At 51.7% G+C, this 18,396-nt stretch overlaps 1 protein-coding gene and 1 pseudogene across 1 annotated transcript; both read right to left on the bottom strand.

Moving 5' to 3' along the window:
* Positions 1–7,953: 7,953 nt before the first annotated feature.
* Positions 7,954–11,235, bottom strand: LOC138078839 (ubiquitin carboxyl-terminal hydrolase 17-like protein 6). Its single transcript, XM_068971575.1, has 2 exons — positions 10,943–11,235; positions 7,954–9,526 (listed from the first exon to the last, which is right to left on the bottom strand). Exons 1-2 carry the CDS (start codon positions 11,233–11,235, stop codon positions 7,954–7,956), a joined length of 1,866 nt encoding a protein of 621 aa, XP_068827676.1.
* A 3,111-nt stretch (positions 11,236–14,346) lies between these two features.
* LOC138077626 (calcineurin B homologous protein 2 pseudogene) lies at positions 14,347–14,978 on the bottom strand (annotated as a pseudogene).
* Positions 14,979–18,396: the final 3,418 nt, after the last annotated feature.

Below are 18,396 nucleotides of genomic sequence, written 5' to 3'. Positions count from 1 at the left end.
GCTGGCACACCTTGGAGCATGTCAGGCAGGGAATCCAACTGTGCTTCTCCCTCATTTAGCGAATCAGCTGTAGCCACGCGTTCTGGGAAACAAACTCACTCAGAAGGACAATGCAGATAGTCAGTTCAGTTCAGTCACTCAGTCGTGTCCGACTCTTTGTGACCCCATGAATCGCAGCATATCAGGCCTCCCTGTCCATAACCAACTCCCGAGTCTACCCAAACCCATATCCATTGAGTTGGTGATGCCATCCAACCATCACATCCTCTGTCGTCCCCCTTTCCTGATGCCCTGAGTCATTCCCTGCATCAGGGTCTTTTCAAATGACTCACCTCTTTGCATCAGGTGGCCAAAGTATTGGCATTTCAGCATGAACATCAGTCCATCCAATGAGCACCCAGGACTGATCTCATTTAGGATGGACTGGTTGGATCTCCTTGCCGTCCAAGGGACTCTCAAGAGCCTTCTACAACACCACAGTTCAAAAGCATCAATTCTTCGGCACTCAGCTTTCTTTATAGCCCAACTCTCACCTCCATACATGACCACTGGAAAAACCATAGCCTTGACTAGATGGACCTTTGTTGGCAAAGTAATGTCTCTGCTTTTTAATAATACTGTCTAGGTTGGTCATAACTTTCCTTCCAGGAGTAAGCATATTTTAATTTCATGGCTGCAGTCACCATCTGCAGTGATTTTGGAGCCCCCCAAAATAAAATCTGACCCTGTTTCCACTGTTTCCCCATCTATTTGCCATGAAGTGATGGGACCAGATGCCATGATCTTAGTTTTCTGAACGTTGAGCTTTAAGCCAACTTTTTCACTCTCCTCTTTCAGTTTCATCAAGAAGCTCTTTAGTTCTTCACTTTCTGCCATGAGGGTGGTGTCATCTGCATATCTGAGGTGACTGATATTTCTCCCGGCAATCTTGATTCGAGCTTGTGGTTCTTCCAGCTCAGCGTTTCTCATGATGTACTCTGCATATAAGTTAAATAAGCAGGGTGACAATATACAGCCTTGACATACTCCTTTTCCTATTTGGAACCAGTCTGTTTTTCCATGTCCAGTTCTAACTGTTGCTTCCTGATCTGCATACAGGTGTCTCAAGGGCAGGGCAGGTGGTCTGGTATTCCCATCTCCTTCAGAATTTTCCGCAGTTTATTGTGATCCACACAGTCATAGGCTTTGGCATGCAGATAGTGGAGTGCAGTTTATTACACCGGCAGGCCAAAGCCAGAGCCTCCTCTTAGCCAAGGACCCCGACCGACTTCTGTGGAAACCTTATCTACCTTAAGTGTACTCATCCCCCAATTCCTTAAACCTAGCCTGGGAAGTGTTAAAGGGAGACACAGTCAGGTTACAGCCATGATTCATAACCAGAAGTCAGCTGGTCAGACACTGCAGCCTACACCAATGGATTCCGTAAAGCTTACAAAGGTGACTGACTGTATAGGGGAGCATTACAATCTTTTTGGCAATGCAAAATCTTGATATGGAATCTCATGTTTGTCATTCTGGGAGGCCAGTTCAGTCAAAGACATCTTATCCCCATGGCTACTAGGTACATAGTCCTGAGAGAGAAGACTCTTGAGAGTCCCTTGGACTGCAAGGAGATCCAACCAGTCCATCCTTAAGGAAATCAGTCCTGAATATCCACTGGAAGGACTGATGCTGAAGCTGAAACTCCAATACTTTGGCCACCTGATGCGAAGAGCTGACTCATTTGCAAAGACCCTGATGCTGGGAAAGATAGATTGAGGGCAGGAGGGGACGACAGAGGATGTGATGGTTGGATGGCATCATCGACTCAATGGACATGGGTTTGGGCAGACTTCATCTCAGGCAGAGAGACGCTTCAAGGCTGAGGGAGTTTCACCAGGCCCCTCTCCCACAATAAGCATTTTTGAGATAGAATGGCACAAGGTGTGTCATCCCCAGCCATAAAACAATTGACATGAATACTGATTTGTTGAGCCATTATCAGCCCAAGGTTTGAGACAAAAGTTAGTCTTAGGCAGAACCGATTTGAAGAAAGTGGGATCCCAAAGCAAGTACATAGTTTCATTAGCATAGCTGAAGAGAAAGATTCCTAAGAAAAACGCATTGTTTAGCTCAAGGTCTGAGAAAAGTTAGGTTCACAGAACCAGCTGTCACTTGCAGCTTATTTCTTCCTGCTGCTTTGGGGCCCCTGGCCTCCCTACTGAGCCTGCTAACACTCTCAGTTGTTACCATTAGCACCACCTGGCAAGCTCTCTTCATTTAATAGCTCATAAAAATAAAACAAAAATCACTTTCAAATAGCAAGCGATTCTTCTTATTGATTTTCCTCTAGTCAGAGATTCTGGGGCCAGCAACCTTTATCTGTGGATTTTCCATCATCAACATGTGTTCCTTGGGCTTATTTCACTCGGTCGTAAAGGGGAAATGTATGGCACATCACGGGGCGTGTTTTCATAGCCTGAGCGTATACACGGCAAACACCCCTTCCACATTCCATTTACTTGCTGGGAACCACTTCCATGTGAATTATCTGTCCTTAGGGCTCCAGAAAATGTGTGCCTTTTAGAGGCTGCAGGTGGGGTATCTGAAAGAATTCACCTTCTGAGCAGAGCCCTTGGTCCAGTGTTGGTGCCTGTGCAGGGAGGCGGGACACAGGTGCGCTCACTGTCCCCGGGCCTGCACATGCCCTCTGACTGGTGCTGGGACAGGACAGGTGTCCTGGCCATCCTGCTACAAGCTCGCCTGCCTCTGTGCACATCAGGAGCACAGGCCTCCTGAGACCACCCATGCCAACGACCCGCCTATTGTTGCTGGAGTCAGAGGACACGTTTGCCTGTGCCTGCGCTTATGCAGCTTCTTATCCAAGCCCTCTCGGTACAATTTGAAAACTAAAGCCTAGAAAGAGGCAGATTGTCCGGAACACAGTTATGTGAGCAGAGGCCAGTAGGAAAGTGAGGACCCCAGCTCCCTAAGCCAGTTCGCAGTCCTATCCTTCATGCTTGCTTTGGAAGTGAGAGACCCTAAGTTCCTGGTGAACTCTACCAACCCGGCCCCATTTGGGCCATTATTCTCTGTGCATTTTCATGCTCACACAAGCAGGCACAAACAGAAATAGGGTCCATGGTGGGGGACGATGGGAGATGGTAAAGGAAGAGAGCACAGTGGCAGTGCTGGGAGCGCAGGAAGGGCTGGAGGCAGCTCTGCCATGGAGCAGGGGCCTGCACACCCCGCTCCTGGCAATGGGCGATGCATTCAGAAGTCCAAAGCGTGAGGGGGACTCTCCACGTTCCCTGAGTCCTGCCTGGGTGTGGGCCCTCTCCACAGTGTTCTCCAGTGAACACTGGCTCAGTCCCACAGTCCACTTTTCCAGGCTTTTAAACCCAGGCTGAGCACACACCCCATTCCCCAGTATAGACGGTGCTACAGGACAGAAGGACTTGCTTTCCTTTCCTAAACATTGTGTGCTTGCTATTGGACCCCCCAAGGGTTCACTCAGTACGCTTGGGAAATCTGTCGACCTTGGTTCTCCACCTTTGACCCCTGTCTTCTGAGAGCTTGGAAAAATGCTTTCCACTCACAGAGGCCCCTCAGACGAGAGAGGAGCTGAAGGAACAAGGGCTTGTGGTGAGCAGGAGAGGGCACAGTTGTGGACTCAGAGTCAGGGTTCCAGAAAGGAGACCAGCCCTAGCTGGGTTCTAGAGGTTCTAATCTGTGTGAGCCGAGGATGCAACACAAACGAACTAAACGCCAAAGAGAGGAGAGGAAATGAAAAATCAGAAGGCGATTCCTGGGTCTTTCCACAGCCCTGGAAGCCTGCCTGAAGCACACTTTCATCTCTGGAACTCTGGAGAGCCTCCACCTTGAAGACTCGAATGAAGGTTCCGGTTAGTCCTACAATGCTAGCGCGGGCCACCAGGAGGCACCAGGTCGGGGTTGCTGGCTGAGCTTTGCTGGAGCAACTGGAGAGAGAAAAAGGAGGGCGGGGGTCATTGTGGCCATGCTCCCGCGTCAGAAACAGCATGCGCTTCCTAGTAAGAGTGATCATCTCAAGAAACTGACCCGGACAGAAGGGGAAGGGGAGCCCCAGGATCCCCCCGTTTATTTAGTCAGCACCCAGGCTGTGAGTACTCACTCTATGCCAGGTGACTCAGTGGTACCGAGGACAGTGCTGAAAATGACCAGTGGCCCCTGCCTTTCAAGAAGCTCTCGGTCTGGAGTGAGGAAAGAGAAAAGTATGGAAACCAGATGGGAAGGAAAAGAACAAGAGCTCTACAGAAAATAAAAAAGGGCGTTGTGAGGGAGGGCTTGGAGTCCCTGGTCAGGAGGGTCTAAAAGGCCTTGCTGCGGTGACCAGGCTGAAGGGAAGGCGCTGGGCCTGCACAATGCTAGGAGAAGCACGTCTGAGAGCAGGCGGCCCTCACACAGAGACATGGGGGCAGCAGTGAGCTGCCAGGTGAGGCTGGGAATGTGGGCGTTGTGTCTGGAGGGAGGCTGGTAGGGGATGGTGCTCGGGGGTGGGGTCAGTTCCTGGTTCCTGGTAGACCGTGCTTTCTGTTCCTCTCTGACAGCATTACTCCAAACTGCACTCTTAAACCTTGCCTATTAAACTCCTCACAGTCTGTGAGCCAGAAATGGCTTATATGGGGCTTTCTGCCTCAAAGTCTCCTTGCTGCTGTGGCAAAGAACTCAGCTTATATTGTTATGAAGCTTCAAAATCATTGCAGACAGTGACTGTAGCCATGAAATTAAAAGATGCTTGCTCCTTGGAAAAAGAGGTATGACTAACCAACACAGCATATGAAAAAGCAGAGACAGTATTTGCCAACAAGGTTCTTTGAGTTAAGGCTATGGTTTGCCCAATAGGCATGTATGAATGAGAGAAATGGACTACAAAGAAAGCTGAGAACCGAAGAACTGATGCTTGAAAACTGTGGTGTTGGAGAAGACTCTTGAGAGTACCTTGGCTGCAAAGAGGTAAAACCAGTCCATCCTAAAGGAAATCAGTCCTGGATGCTTACTGGAAGGACTGATACTGAAGGTGAAACTCCAATAATGTGGAAATCTGATGAAAAGAAATGACTAATTTGAAAAGACCCTGATGTTGGGAAAGACTGAGGCAGGAAAAGAAGACAATAGACGATGAGATCAAAGGATGGAGCCAACAACACCAAGGATATTAGACTGAAAACTCTGAGACTGTGCTAAGGATACGGAAGCCTGCCAAGTGGCAGTCCACAGGGTTGTCAAGAGAGGAACACTAGTTACTACAAACTGAAACGAAATGAATGAATTCATGCATGCAGGGGAATTCCGAGGGCGCACCATTCACGTTCTAACACACTTCTGGAAACATATGTCTGCCCACCTACCCTCTCCCCTTTAGGGGTCTCCCCACCCCAGACCCCTGCCAGAGGACAACCCCTCCACAGACAACAAGAAACACTTGCCTCAACTTTGCTCTCGAGTGAGGTCCACTCCGATTTCTATGCTTTCTCACTGGACACTCTCCAGCGTTCAGGGTCGTAGAACGAAAAGCTGCCGGGAGAGGGGCACATATGCTTTTCTCCCTTCAGGGCCGTTGGCCAAGCCCCAAAGCGAGCTCATTCCGAAAGGCATAGGCTTGCTGCAACTTTGGTTGGATTCATTGCTTCAGCTCCTTTTATGTCTCCATTGCCTTTCGCCCTTGCTTCTCTACCTTCCATTTATTCTGATGGTTGTTGTTGTTGTTGTTGTTGTCGTTGTTTTCTTTGATTTTTGGGTTTTTTGAGGGGATTTTTTTTTTTGGTTTTGCATTTATTTTTTATTTTGTGCTCATTTTGTTATTTTTTTTGTTGTTTTATTCTCTTCTCCTATTTTATATACACTAGTGGACTCATACAGTCGTCTTTCCAATTCCAGGGCTTAAAACGCGCTATAAGTCAAGGTATAAAAAAGGTTTCCCTCCTGGAGGAGGATGACCGTCGCTTTCCTTCTCGGTGTGGGACGGGGGTGTCTGTTTGCTCTCCCGTCCTGGACATTATGCTTGCCTTCCGGGACGATGGGGGTTTCACGGTCCGCGTGTTTCCCATACGTAGCTGAAGCGTTGATCCCGTCGATCCTTACTAGGAAAGAACGGCCCTGACCCCGCTTTCTTCCTTAGCCTCTTGCACCCCTCCCACCTCCCGCTTCCCCATCCCATCCCAGGACCCTACCGCTTTGTGCTTTATCGCCCAGGGGCTCACACCCTTGCTGTCCTCTTGCCTCCTTCCCATGGCACAGAGAAGCGAGATCAGCCAGTATCTTTCTCGCTTTTGCACGGATTTCCCCCAGCGTGAGGCCACCTTCCCACTCGCTCTGCCACGCCGCTCCCGTCGCCGTTCTTCTCCTTCTCCTCCTTCTCCTTCTCCCTCTTCTCCGGAGGGGGGCGGGTGGGGCAAGCAGCAAGGCCGTTGGAGCCGATGGGGCGGAGGAAGACGGGTGGTGATGATGAGGGAGGGCTGTGGGTGGCTCCACGTCCTCGCGCGGGGCACGCTTGTTCGTGTTCTTGGGGGAAGATACTGCTCATCATTCTTTTTCCTCTCCATGTGTGGAGGGCATGGTGTGCTGTAGGGAACCATGCGGGGGGAACGAGCCATCGGAACGTTCTCTGTTCCTTGCCACGCCGACTGGCGCAGTCAGCAGCCAGAGTTGTCCCCCGAGGTCTGAGATGTTAAACCGCACATTCCCGGTCTGCCCTTTGCTGGAGGGTTTGGGGTTCGCAGCCGTCAGCCAAGAAACAGAAGTGAAACGCGAGAGGTGATCGATAAGGGTCCTCAGGCGCCCCTCCACCGGGTCACGGGAATCACGAGGCAGTCGAGAAAGCAGCCAGGGGAGGACAGGTTCCCCACCGCCCCGGGCACTTTGGAGGCCGGCCGCATCTCCTCGCGTCCAGCGGCGTTTGTCCGGGGCCCAGCTGGAAGAGACAACGGACTGCCAGGCAGGCCGGGCTGAGTCGGAAGTCCAGTTGTCTTGCTATCCCAACCTAGGGTAGGCTCGGGTCTTTCCTCAGGGCGGGGAGGACCTTTGCTTTCAGAAATGAACGCTGCACGACGGATCTCCATCTAGGCCCCGGTGCACTGCTGGTGGAGAGGTTTCTTTGGGACTAGCTGGCTCGCCTTTCTCCCCTCGGCCTTCGTGTCGGTGCTGGCGGTGCCGGTGGTGGTGCTCATGGCATCGTGGATCGCTTCTCCTGTTTGGCACTCGGCGCTTCTCCAGCATGCTCCTTGCACCGGAAATGGAGCCCCAGGGAACTGTGCGGACCAGCGTCCTGCCGGGGACGCACGGATCCCCGCCTCATTCCTGCCGGACACTTTGCCTAGTAGCACGAGGCCTCCCAAGGGCAGCCACCCATAAAGACTGCTGGCCCTTCTTCCCCCCGGACGCTGCTCGACGTTTGGGGCATTTTCGAGAGCCTGGCCGGCCGGAAGCACACGGTGCGTGGACCTGCACCCGCTCTTCCCTGCACCTCCCCGCCGAAGGGCTCCGGAGATCGTCTCCTTGCTCGGCCGGCTGTGAGCGTTCTGTGAGGCGTCTCCAGGCCGCGTCACTCACCAGAGGCCGGCGGTGCGGCCAGGGACTGGAGACGGGGGAAGAAAGGCCAAGCCACACCCAGAGTCCCAACCAGACAGGACTCCCCCACCCTCGCAGAAGTGGCAGGCCCTCGCACCGTGCTCAGACCCGCTCACGCACCCCATTCGCTCCGGCGACTTCCCAGCAGAGCCAGCCCTCGAGGGCTGAGCCGCTCAGGAACGAACCCGTTCCCAGGGACCACCGAGACCCCGGGCTCACTCCAGGCCCCGCCTTTGCCCAGGAGGCCGCATCGTCCTCACCGCCAGAGAGGAACTCGCTCCTCGGCGGCACTCTTGCTGCGTCGCCCAGGGCGTGCCGCACGCAGAGTGTGCCTGGGCGTCTGCACGCACGTGCGTCAGAGCCGGCCTACCGCCACAGCCCCAGAGATGGCCTCGGCTTCTTGTGCCTCCCCTTGGTCGCTCTGGCCCTCCCGCTGGCGCGAGGGCCGTGGCCGACGTCCGTCGGCCCCGGAAGCGGGCTGTCCGTGCTGGGCCGGTCGAGCCGGTGGTGCTCCTGTGCGGGCGGCGGGCGGTTTCTCCCATCTCCGTGTCTGGACCGGTGAATCACGACTGCGCCGGCAGGCAGGGCAGCCTGGATCTTGCGCAGCTCCAAGGCCGGCTTCGGTCGGTGGTGTTCTTGCAGGCGTCTCCACTGCTCTAAGCTCATCCCTTCGGCCTCTGTGTCCCCCGGGGACTCCTGCGACCCAGGAGCTCTGCCGCTGGCATCTCCTGCAGGCTGCCCGGGGTCTGTGGGGTCAGCCCCGAGGGGGGCCGCTGCCCCTCGCCCAGCGCCCCCTTCCCACGCACCCTCCCGGGCGTAGAACAGGACGTAGGCGCTCTGGCTCAGGGCAGCAGTCTCGTCACAGGCGGTCACCTTGGCATCGTCCATCTTATACCACTGGCCGTTGCCCGCTCGGACGTAACAAAAGTAGTGTCCTCGCTCACAGCTCCACCCGGAGTGCACCAGCACGGCATAGAGCACGTAGCCCAGTGGCCCTGCCTTCCCCTCAGACGTGTAGGGCTGCACGTCCAGGCACTGGGGATAGCGCACCTCCTGAGCCCTTTTGGCCCCGCTCAGCTGTGTGAACCGCTTCAGCACCAGCACCAGGACCTGGGACGTGCTGTGCAAAGTCAACCTCTTGGTGGCAGGCACCTTCCGGAGACAAACGCCACAGTCATAGGCATCTTCCGCCTCCAGCTTCTCGGGCTTCACCAGCTCTCTCAGAGCTTGCTCCACACTCTGAGCCACCGTGATATCCAGGCTGACGTCCAGATAAGGGTCGAACGTGTCCGAGACACCGAGGCAGTGGAGACACTGGATCCGAGACCTCCACATCCCGCCGAAGATCTGACGGACGACGCTGGTGTCCTCGGAGGCGTGGCCCGACGGCTGGGGTGCACTCAGGCACCCTTGCTGCATGCCATTCAGAGTGAACATCAGAAACTCGTGGGCATCTTCCTGCTGGTGTCTGTGGAAGCCCGCCAGCAGGTCCTTGCGGGGCCGGATCACCTCTCCCGCGTGAAGGAGGGCTCGGGTCACGTGAGCTAGCATGGCACAGAGCGTGCAGGGGCTGCCGGCCGCACAGAGGGTGGCGTGCTGCCGGGACACCAGCCAGCTGGCCAGGGGCGGCGTGTGGCTCAGACACTGCAGCGCCGCATTCACGTAGCAGGTGTTCCCCAGATTCTGAAGCCCAGTACCCGCCCCCCACGGCCTCCTCCAACTCAGGGCGACTTTCTGGCCAGGCGCCAGCCCCACTGACCCAGGAGCCAAGTCACCCCGCTGGGGGCGCCCGACTGCCGGCGACGGCCCCTCGGGGACAGAGGGTCCCCGAAGGGCATCCGCACCAGCGGCGCTGGCCCGACAACCTTGCCCTCCGGCTAAGACATTGAAGGGAGCCGGACACGCACCTCCCCCGTGCTCAGAAGCAGCCCCCGGGGCTCTGCAAACAAGGCCCACGAGGGTTTCCATCTCCTACCTGCAGCTGCACGCCGACGCCTCCTTCCCTCACACCGTCGTCTCCAAAAAGGGCCTTGGCCCCGCCCCCTCGGTCCTTTGGGGGCTTTCCCACAGCCCCACCCCCGCACGTGCAAGCTCCTCATTCGCCGAGGCGGCCGAGGGCCTGCCCACTCCCACTCCCGCCATCCAACCACCGACACTTTTCTCGGGGAATTCCCCGTGACGAAGCCCCGCACGCACTTCCGACCTGGCCCCCTGGACCAAAGGGTTCCGGATGCAAATGATTCGGGGCCGTTGGGCCTTCCAGCCTTGCCCGCTAGAGATTCACTGTGGGCCTTCCAAGTTCAGCACACAAATGCGCGCTGCAGAGGAATGCCGTGGGCTCACCATTCACATCCTAACACACTTGTGCAAACATATGTCTGCCCACCTACCCTCCCCCCTTTAGGGGTCTCCCCACCCCAGACCCCTGCCAGAGGACAACCCCTCCCCACACAACAAGAAACCCTTGCCTCAACTTTGCTCTCCAGTGAGGTCCACTCCGATTTCTATGCTTTCTCACTGGACACTCTCCTAGCGTTCAGGGTCCTGGCACCAAAAGCTGCCGGGAGAGGGGCACATATGCTTTTCTCCCTTCAGGGCCGTTGGCCAAGCCCCAAAGCGAGCTCATTCCGAAAGGCATAGTCTTGCTGCAACTTTGGATTCATTGCTTCAGCTCCTTTTATGTCTCCATTGCCTTTCGCCCTTCCTTTTCCTTCTTCCATTTGTTTTGATAGTTGTTGTTGTTGTTGTCGTTGCTTTCTTTGTTGTTTTTTGGGGGTTTTCTGTTTTTTTGTTTGTTTGTTTGTTTGTTTCCTTTTTTTATTTTTTTTTTTTACTAATTTTGTGTTCATTTTGTTATTTTTTTTGTTGCTTTTATTCTCTTTCTCTATTTTATATACAATAATTGACTCATACAGTCGTCTTTCCAATTCCAGGGCTTAAAACGCACTATAAGTCAAGGTATAAAAAAGGTTTCCCTCCTGGAGGAGGATGACCATCGCTTTCCTTCTCGGTGTGGGACAGGTGTGTCTGTCTGCTCTCCCGTCCTGGACATTATGCTTGCCTTCCGGGACGATGGGGGTTCCACGGTCCGCGTGTTTCCCATACGTAGCTGAAGCGTTGATCCCGTCGATCCTTACTAGGAAAGAACGGCCCTGACCCCACTTTCTTCCTTAGCCTCTTGCACCCCTCCCACCTCCCGCTTCCCCATCCCATCCCAGGACCCTACCGCTTTGTGCTTTATCGCCCAGGGGCTCACACCCTTGCTGTCCTCTTGCCTCCTTCCCATGGCACAGAGAAGCGAGATCAGCCAGTATCTTTCTCGCTTTTGCACGGATTTCCCCCAGCGTGAGGCCACCTTCCCACTCGCTCTGCCACGCCGCTCCCGTCGCCGTTCTTCTCCTTTTCCTCCTTCTCCTTCTCCCTCTTCTCCGGAGGGGGCGGGTGGGGCAAGCAGCAAGGCCGTTGGAGACGATGGGGCGGAGGAAGACGGGTGGTGATGATGAGGGAGGGCTGTGGGTGGCTCCACGTCCTCGCGCGGGGCACGCTTGTTCGTGTTCTTGGGGGAAGATACTGCTCATCATTCTTTTTCCTCTCCATGTGTGGAGGGCATGGTGTGCTGTAGGGAACCATGCAGGGGGAACGAGCCATCGGAACGTTCTCTGTTCCTTGCCAGGCCGACTGGCGCAGTCAGCAGCCAGAGTTGTCCCTCGAGGTCTGAGATGTTAAACCGCACATTCCCGGTCTGCCCTTTGCTGGAGGGTTTGGGGTTCGCAGCCGTCAGCCAAGAAACAGAAGTGAAACGCGAGAGGTGATCGATAAGGGTCCTCAGGCGCCCCTCCACTGGGTCACGGGAATCACGAGGCAGTCGAGAAAGCAGCCAGGGGAGGACAGGTTCCCCACCGCCCCGGGCACTTTGGAGGCCGGCCGCATCTCCTCGCGTCCAGCGGCGTTTGTCCGGGGCCCAGCTGGAAGAGACAACGGACTGCCAGGCAGGCCGGGCTGAGTCGGAAGTCCAGTTGTCTTGCTATCCCAACCTAGGGTAGGCTCGGGTCTTTCCTCAGGGCGGGGAGGACCTTTGCTTTCAGAAATGAACGCTGCGCGACGGATCTCCACCTAGGCCCCGGTGCACTGCTGGTGGAGAGGTTTCTTTGGGACTAGCTGGCTCGCCTTTCTCCCCTCGGCCTTCGTGTCGGTGCTGGCGGTGCCGGTGGTGGTGCTCATGGCATCGTGGATCGCTTCTCCTGTTTGGCACTCGGCGCTTCTCCAGCATGCTCCTTGCACCGGAAATGGAGCCCCAGGGAACTGTGCGGACCAGCGTCCTGCTGGGGACGCACGGATCCCCGCCTCACTCCTGCCGGACACTCTGCCTAGTAGCACGAGGCCTCCCGAGGGCAGCCACCCATAAAGACTGCTGGCCCTTCTTCCCCCCGGACGCTGCTCGACGTTTGGGGCATTTCGAGAGCCTGGCCGGCCGGAAGCACACGGTGCGTGGACCTGCACCCGCTCTTCCCTGCACCTCCCCGCCGAAGGGCTCCGGAGATCGTCTCCTTGCTCGGCCGGCTGTGAGCGTTCTGTGAGGCGTCTCCAGGCCGCGTCACTCACCAGAGGCCGGCGGTGCGGCCAGGGACTGGAGACGGGGGAAGAAAGGCCAAGCCACACCTAGAGTCCCAACCAGACAGGACTCTCCCACCCTCGCAGAAGTGGCAGGCCCTCACACCGTGCTCAGACCCACTCACGCACCCCATTCGCTCCGGCGACTTCCCAGCAGAGCCAGCCCTCGAGGGCTGAGCCGCTCGGGCACAAACCCGCTCCCAGGGAACACCGAGACCCCGGGCTCACTCCAGGCCCTGCCTTTGCCCAGGAGGCCGCATCGTCCTCACCGCCAGAGAGGAACTCGCTCCTCATCGGTACTCTTGGTGCCTCACCCATGGTGTGCTGTGATGTTCCCAAGTATTGCAGGAATGAAATCGTCAGAAATGTTGGTTTTAACTGTTCTCTATATTGCTGGAATTCACCTGTGTTACCACCTTTTTCCTGACTTTTATATTTGAGCGTCTTTTATCATTTCATTCATTGCTTGTAATTGTTCTGCTCAGATTTTCTAATTCTTAATGGTTTAGTTTGGTAGATTGTACTTTTCAAAGAATATGTCTATTTCTTCTAGGTTATCTATTTTATTGGGATCAGTTATTTGCAGTAATCTCATAGTCCACTATATTTCCTTGATAGCTGTTGTACTGTCTCCTTTTTCATTTCTGACATTTTCTAAGGGCCCTCCTACATTTTTTTTCTTTATTAGTCACACTTCAGGCTTGTCAGTTTTTTTTATGTTTTGAGAAAACCAGATTTTAGCTTTTTTTTTTTTTTTTGAGATGATGGATATGTTTATTACCTTGACCGTGGTAATGGTAATACAAGAGTATACATATGTCCAAACTCACCAAATTGCATACCTTAATTATATGTAGTTTTTTGTACACCAATTATACCTCAATAAAGCTGGGGAAAAGTCATTGGCATACACAGTAATGGTGAATGCCAGGCAGCTGATATGCTAATAAATGTTTAACAACAGCCTTTTCTAAGCAGAAAAGCCCCAGACTGTTGCATCTGCCAGTGTCTATGATGTAAAGAAAGACTCCCAACACAGCAGTTTGAAGCCACCAAGTCTGACATCACTGAAGGCAGAGTCAGGCAGACAGAAGCACAGTTGGCTCCCATGTGCTGATACAAGACAACTCCAGCACAGGACTTGGAAGGGATACAGGCAGCATACCCACAGCATCTCCTACATGTACAGCCAGACTTCTTCGTGATGGACATAGGATCTCCAGATTCTATGTGACTTTTACTCTATTCTGTGAAATGCCAATGTTTGAACATCTTACCATGAGAAAAAAGGAAGTACTCCCCAAACCTTTTAATTATCTCATACTCTAGGAAGATGTCTTCTTTATTACTTTTACATCACCTCTTCCCCAGCTACCCATCCTCATCACACTGGCAAATACCTATGAGATCAGAGAAAACCCATTTAAGAAACCAGACTTTAAGAGTCCCTCCACTTGGTCAACCCAACAGTAACGGAGACCTCTTGTTTTACTTGATCAATATCTTTTCCCCTTCTGATAAGTGCCTTTCATTTTCTTGAAGCAACTACCCCTTACCCTATCTTGAGTCCTCAGGCCTTACTTCCTGGCTTTAGTGGTTGGGACATGACACAGTCCTGGCCAAACAGAGAGTCCCATTCCCCTGGAGAAGGGACAAGGCTCCAGTGGGGCTAAGGACACTCTTTGCTTGGAACTGTTGAAAAAAGAAAATCTCTTCCCACGCTAGGAGGATGGAATCCTGGAGCTGCACATGACCATCCTCCACCACAAGGAAAAGAGCCCTCCTGAGAATGAATCCAACACAAAACAAAGTTGAGATGAGAGACAGAAAAACTGAGTCCCAATAGCATCCTTTGAGCCCTTGGATCCAGCTGTGCCTGAGACACTTCCAGACTTTCCCAGTTTTCTGAAGACACTTTCATACTTTTTCAATGTATGCGTCCATGAAATTCTTCTTTAACTTTGATTTGGGTTTTCGGTCACTTAAAACTGCCAAGATTTCTGGCCCATTCACAGATCTGAGATCAGGTGAATTATACACATCCTTCCGGTTTTCTCTCCTTGGCCCTAAATAGAGCTCAGTGTAGACGTAAGAATACAGTTCACTGAGGCTGAATCCCAAGGATTCATGCCGAGGATGAATCCCAAGCAGAACTGGTCCATGTAAGCTACCCAAAGGCACAACGGGGGTCACTTCAGAATCCGGATGCTCATTTTCTGTTCAATGTTCATCTTTTCTAAGGACTTGGCAAACTCCAGGAAGGACACAGCTCCATCCCCATCTTCATCCACTTCCTGCACCGTGCAGTCGGCAATGCTCTCCAGCTGCTCTTCTGTCACCTGTACCCCAACCATCAGTCGGAGTGCCTGCAGCATCTCATGCCTGGAGATCTTTCCATCTCGATCCAAGTCGTAGTGCTGAAAGGCAAAGCGAAGTTTGTTCATTCTGCTGTTGAGGGGCTCGGGTTCCTTGGGGTCCCGGTTTCCATCGTCCTCTTCATCCACAGGTCAAAAATGAGCCAGGACTCTGACAAAGCCTGCAAAGTCCAGTCACAGACTCCCATCTGGGAAGAAGCTGTCTATAATGCGGTCGCCCAGGGGGTTCACGGCCAGTGCCCCGATCTGCTGCAGATCCAGGCAGCTCAGGTAGCCCTTGCCGGTCCTATCCAGCGCTTGGAATCGGTCGTACAGGCGGCGCAGACTGGCCTGCGAGAAGCCGGTCTCCCGCCGGAGGCTGTCCACTTCGGGGATCCTGGCGGCGTGGGAGCTGCGGAAGCCCATGGCTGAGCTGCCGCCGGGCCGCCGTCCTCCCCGCCCGCCGCCCAGGCGCAGCCGCCTTGTGGCCCCGGGGCCGAAGGCCGCAGCCTTGGCGGGGAGCCAGGCTCCTGAACCCTGGCGTTCCTTGCCTCCCACCCGCAACCCGGGCGAATGGAAAGCCAGGCCCAGGGTGGCGGGGTCAGCCAGCTTTTAGCTTTTAATACCCAGGCATTTCAAAAAAAAATAATAAGTTTAGTGCTTTAGTGCATAGAAGGTAATTTTTTTTGCCAGATACCATTCACTAGATGATTTTAATATTTGTATATTTCTTCTCACTGCAGTGCACTCTTCTCCATTTTTTATGTTGACCTTACAGAAACTGACCTGTTTATTTGACAATGCATAACTCAGATGACCATTATATCTACTACTGTGGGCAGGAATCCCTTAGAAAACATGGAGTAGCCATCATAGTCAACAATAGAGTTCAACATACAGTTCTTGCATGCAATATCAAAAACAACACAATGATGTCTGTTCATTTCCAAGGCAAGCTATTCAATATCCCAGTTATCCAAGTCTTTGCCCCGACCAGTAATACTGAAGAAGCTGAAGTTGAATGGTTCTATGAAAACCTAAAAGACCTTTTAGTACTAACACCCCAAAAAGATGTCCTTTTCATTATAGGGGACTGGAATGGAAGAGTAGGAAATCAAGAAATACCTGGAGTAACAGGCAAATTTGGCCTTGGATTACAGAATGAAACAGGGCAAAGTCTAACAGAGTTTCCCAAGAAAACACACTGGTCATAGCAAACACCCTCTTCCAACAACACAAGAGACGACTCTACAAATGGACATCACCAGATTGCCAACATGCAAATCAGATTGATTATATTCTTTGCAGGCAAAGATGGAGAAGTTCTATACAGTCAGCAAAAACAAGGCTGGGAGCTGGCTGTGGCTCATATCAGAAATTCCTTATTGCCAAATCTAGACTTAAATTGAAGAAAGTGGGGACAACCACTAGACCATTCAGGTATGACCTAAATCCAATCCCTTATGATTATACAGTGGAAGTGAGAAATAGATTTAAGGGCCTAGATCTGATAGACAGAGTGTCCGATGAACTATGGACAGAGGTTTGTGACATTGTACAGGAGACAAGGAGCAAGACCTTCCCCAAGAAAAAGAAATGCAAAAAGGAAAAATGGCTGTCTAAGGAGGCCTCACAAATAGCTGTGAAAAGAAGAGAAGCGAAAAGCAAAGGAGAAGGAGAAGGCAATGGCAACCCACTCCAGTGCTCTTGCCTGGAAAATCCCATGGACGGAGGAGCATGGTAGGCTGCAGTCCACGGCGTCACACAGAGTCAGACACGACTGTAGTGACAGCAGCGGCGGCAGCAGCAGCATGCAGTTACAGGCATAATGTAGATGGATCCTAAACTACATATCATGTGTAATTTTAAATGAGATTGTGCTTACGTAAAGAAATGATCCTCTTAAATGTAGAATTAATGGACTTTTAGATATGCAGATGACACCACGCTTATGGCAGAAGGTGAAGAGGAACTAAAAAGCCTCTTGCTGAAAGTGAAAGAGGAGAGCGAAAAAGTTGACTTAAAGCTTACCATTCAGAAAATTAAGATAATGGCACCTGGTCCCATCACTTCATGGGAAATAGATGGGGAAACAGTAGAAACAGGGTCAGACTTTATTTTGGGGATCTCCAAAATCACTGCAGATGGTGATTGTAGCCATGAAATTAAAAGACACTTACTCCTTGGAAGGAAAGTTATGACCATCCTAGACAGCATATTACAAAGCAGAGACATTACTTTGCCAACTAAGGTCCATCCAGTCAAGGCTATGGTTTTTCCAGTGGTCAGGTATGGATATGAAAGTTGGACTGTGAAGAAAGCTGAGTGTCGAAGAATTGATGCTTTCGAACTGTGCTGTTGGAGAAGACTCCTAAGAGTCCCTTGGACTGCAAGGAGATCCAACCAGTCCATTCTAAAGGAGATCAGGCCTGGGGGTTCATTGGAAGGACTGATGCTAAAGCTGGAACTCCAGTACTTTGGCCACCTCAAGTGAAGGGTTGACTCATTGGAAAAGACCCTGATGCTGGGAAAGATTGAAGGCAGGAGGAGAAAGGGATGACAGAGGATGAGATGGCTGGATGGCATCACCGACTCAATGGACATGAGTTTGGGTGAACTCCGGGAGTTGGTGATGGACAGGGGGGCCTGGCGTGCTGCAATTCATGGGGTCGCAAAGAGTCGGACACCACTGAGCAACTGAACTGAACTGAACTGAACTGAAATGACACAATATCCTTTCTGTGTTGGTGTTCGTCTTTAAGACTGTAAATCTCATCAGCTTTTCACAGATAATGTCTCCATTAGACTCTAAAAAACTATCTTCTACAGTTAATAAAATATAAAAACTGCACCTGCTATTATGCTAGCTTTCGTTCTTACATATTTTCACAGGGAACCTGCTTTAATGAATTTATTTTGAGAAGTTTTAAATCAAATTCTATGTCAGGATTTTACATTAATGTCAAATAGCTGGTTAGATTTGTTCAATGTTAAAATAGGTATTATGGTAACTTCCTCATCAGTTAAATTACTAATTTAAAGTATAATATGTTTTTTATTAAGAGAAACTAACTTATAAAGAAGTTTGGCTGAGAATAGACAACTGTTAAGGCCCTTTGTTGTACAGAATCCTGTGCTTTAATAAATCATGATGTTGTTAAGAAAAAAAAAAGCAAAGGAGAAAAGGAAATGTATAAGCATCTGAATGTAGAGTTCCAAAGAATAGCAGGAAGAGATAAGAAAGCCTTCCTCAGAGATCACTGCAAAGAAATAGAGGAAAACAATAGAATGGGAAAGACTAGAGATCTCTTCAAGAAAATTAGAGATACCAAGGGAAAATTTCATGCAAATATGTGCTCAATAAAGGGCAGAAATGTTATGGACTTAACAGAAGTAGAAGATATTAAGAAGAGGTGGCAAGAATACACAGACGTGTACAAAAATGATTTTCATGACCCGGATAATCACGATGGTGTGATCACTCACCTAAAGCCAGACATCCTGGAATGTGAAGTCAAGTGGGCCTTAGGAAGCATCACTACAAACAAAGCTAGAGGAGGTGATGGAATTCCAGTTGAGCTATTTCAAATTCTAAAAGATGATGCTATGAAAGTGCTGCACTCAATATGCCAGCAAATTTGGAAAACTCAGCAGTGGCCACAGGACTGGAAAAGGTCAGTTTTCATTCCAATCCCAAAGAAAGGCAATGCAAAATAATGTTTAAACTACTACACAATTGCACTCATCTCACACACTAGTAAAGTAATGCTCAAGATTCTCCAAGCCAGGCTTCAACAGTACTTGAACCATGAAATTCCCGATGTTCAAAAAGGCAGAGGAACCA

The sequence above is a fragment of the Capricornis sumatraensis genome, chromosome 4 (assembly GCF_032405125.1).
Source record: "Capricornis sumatraensis isolate serow.1 chromosome 4, serow.2, whole genome shotgun sequence".
Classification (NCBI taxonomy): Eukaryota; Metazoa; Chordata; class Mammalia; order Artiodactyla; family Bovidae; genus Capricornis; species Capricornis sumatraensis.
Note: the sequence above shows the minus strand (reverse complement) of the source record. Positions and strands in the feature narration are given on the sequence as shown.

Bases quoted from the DNA above. Each gene is read 5' to 3' on its own strand.
- LOC138078839 (XM_068971575.1), bottom strand. From the start codon at position 11,235: ATGGCTCGTTCCCCCTGCATGGTTCCCTACAGCACACCATGCCCTCCA. The intron at 9,527-10,942 runs GTGGCCTCACGC...CCTTGTTTGCAG, and splicing joins GTGGCAGAGCGAGTGGGAAG to AGCCCCGGGGGCTGCTTCTG.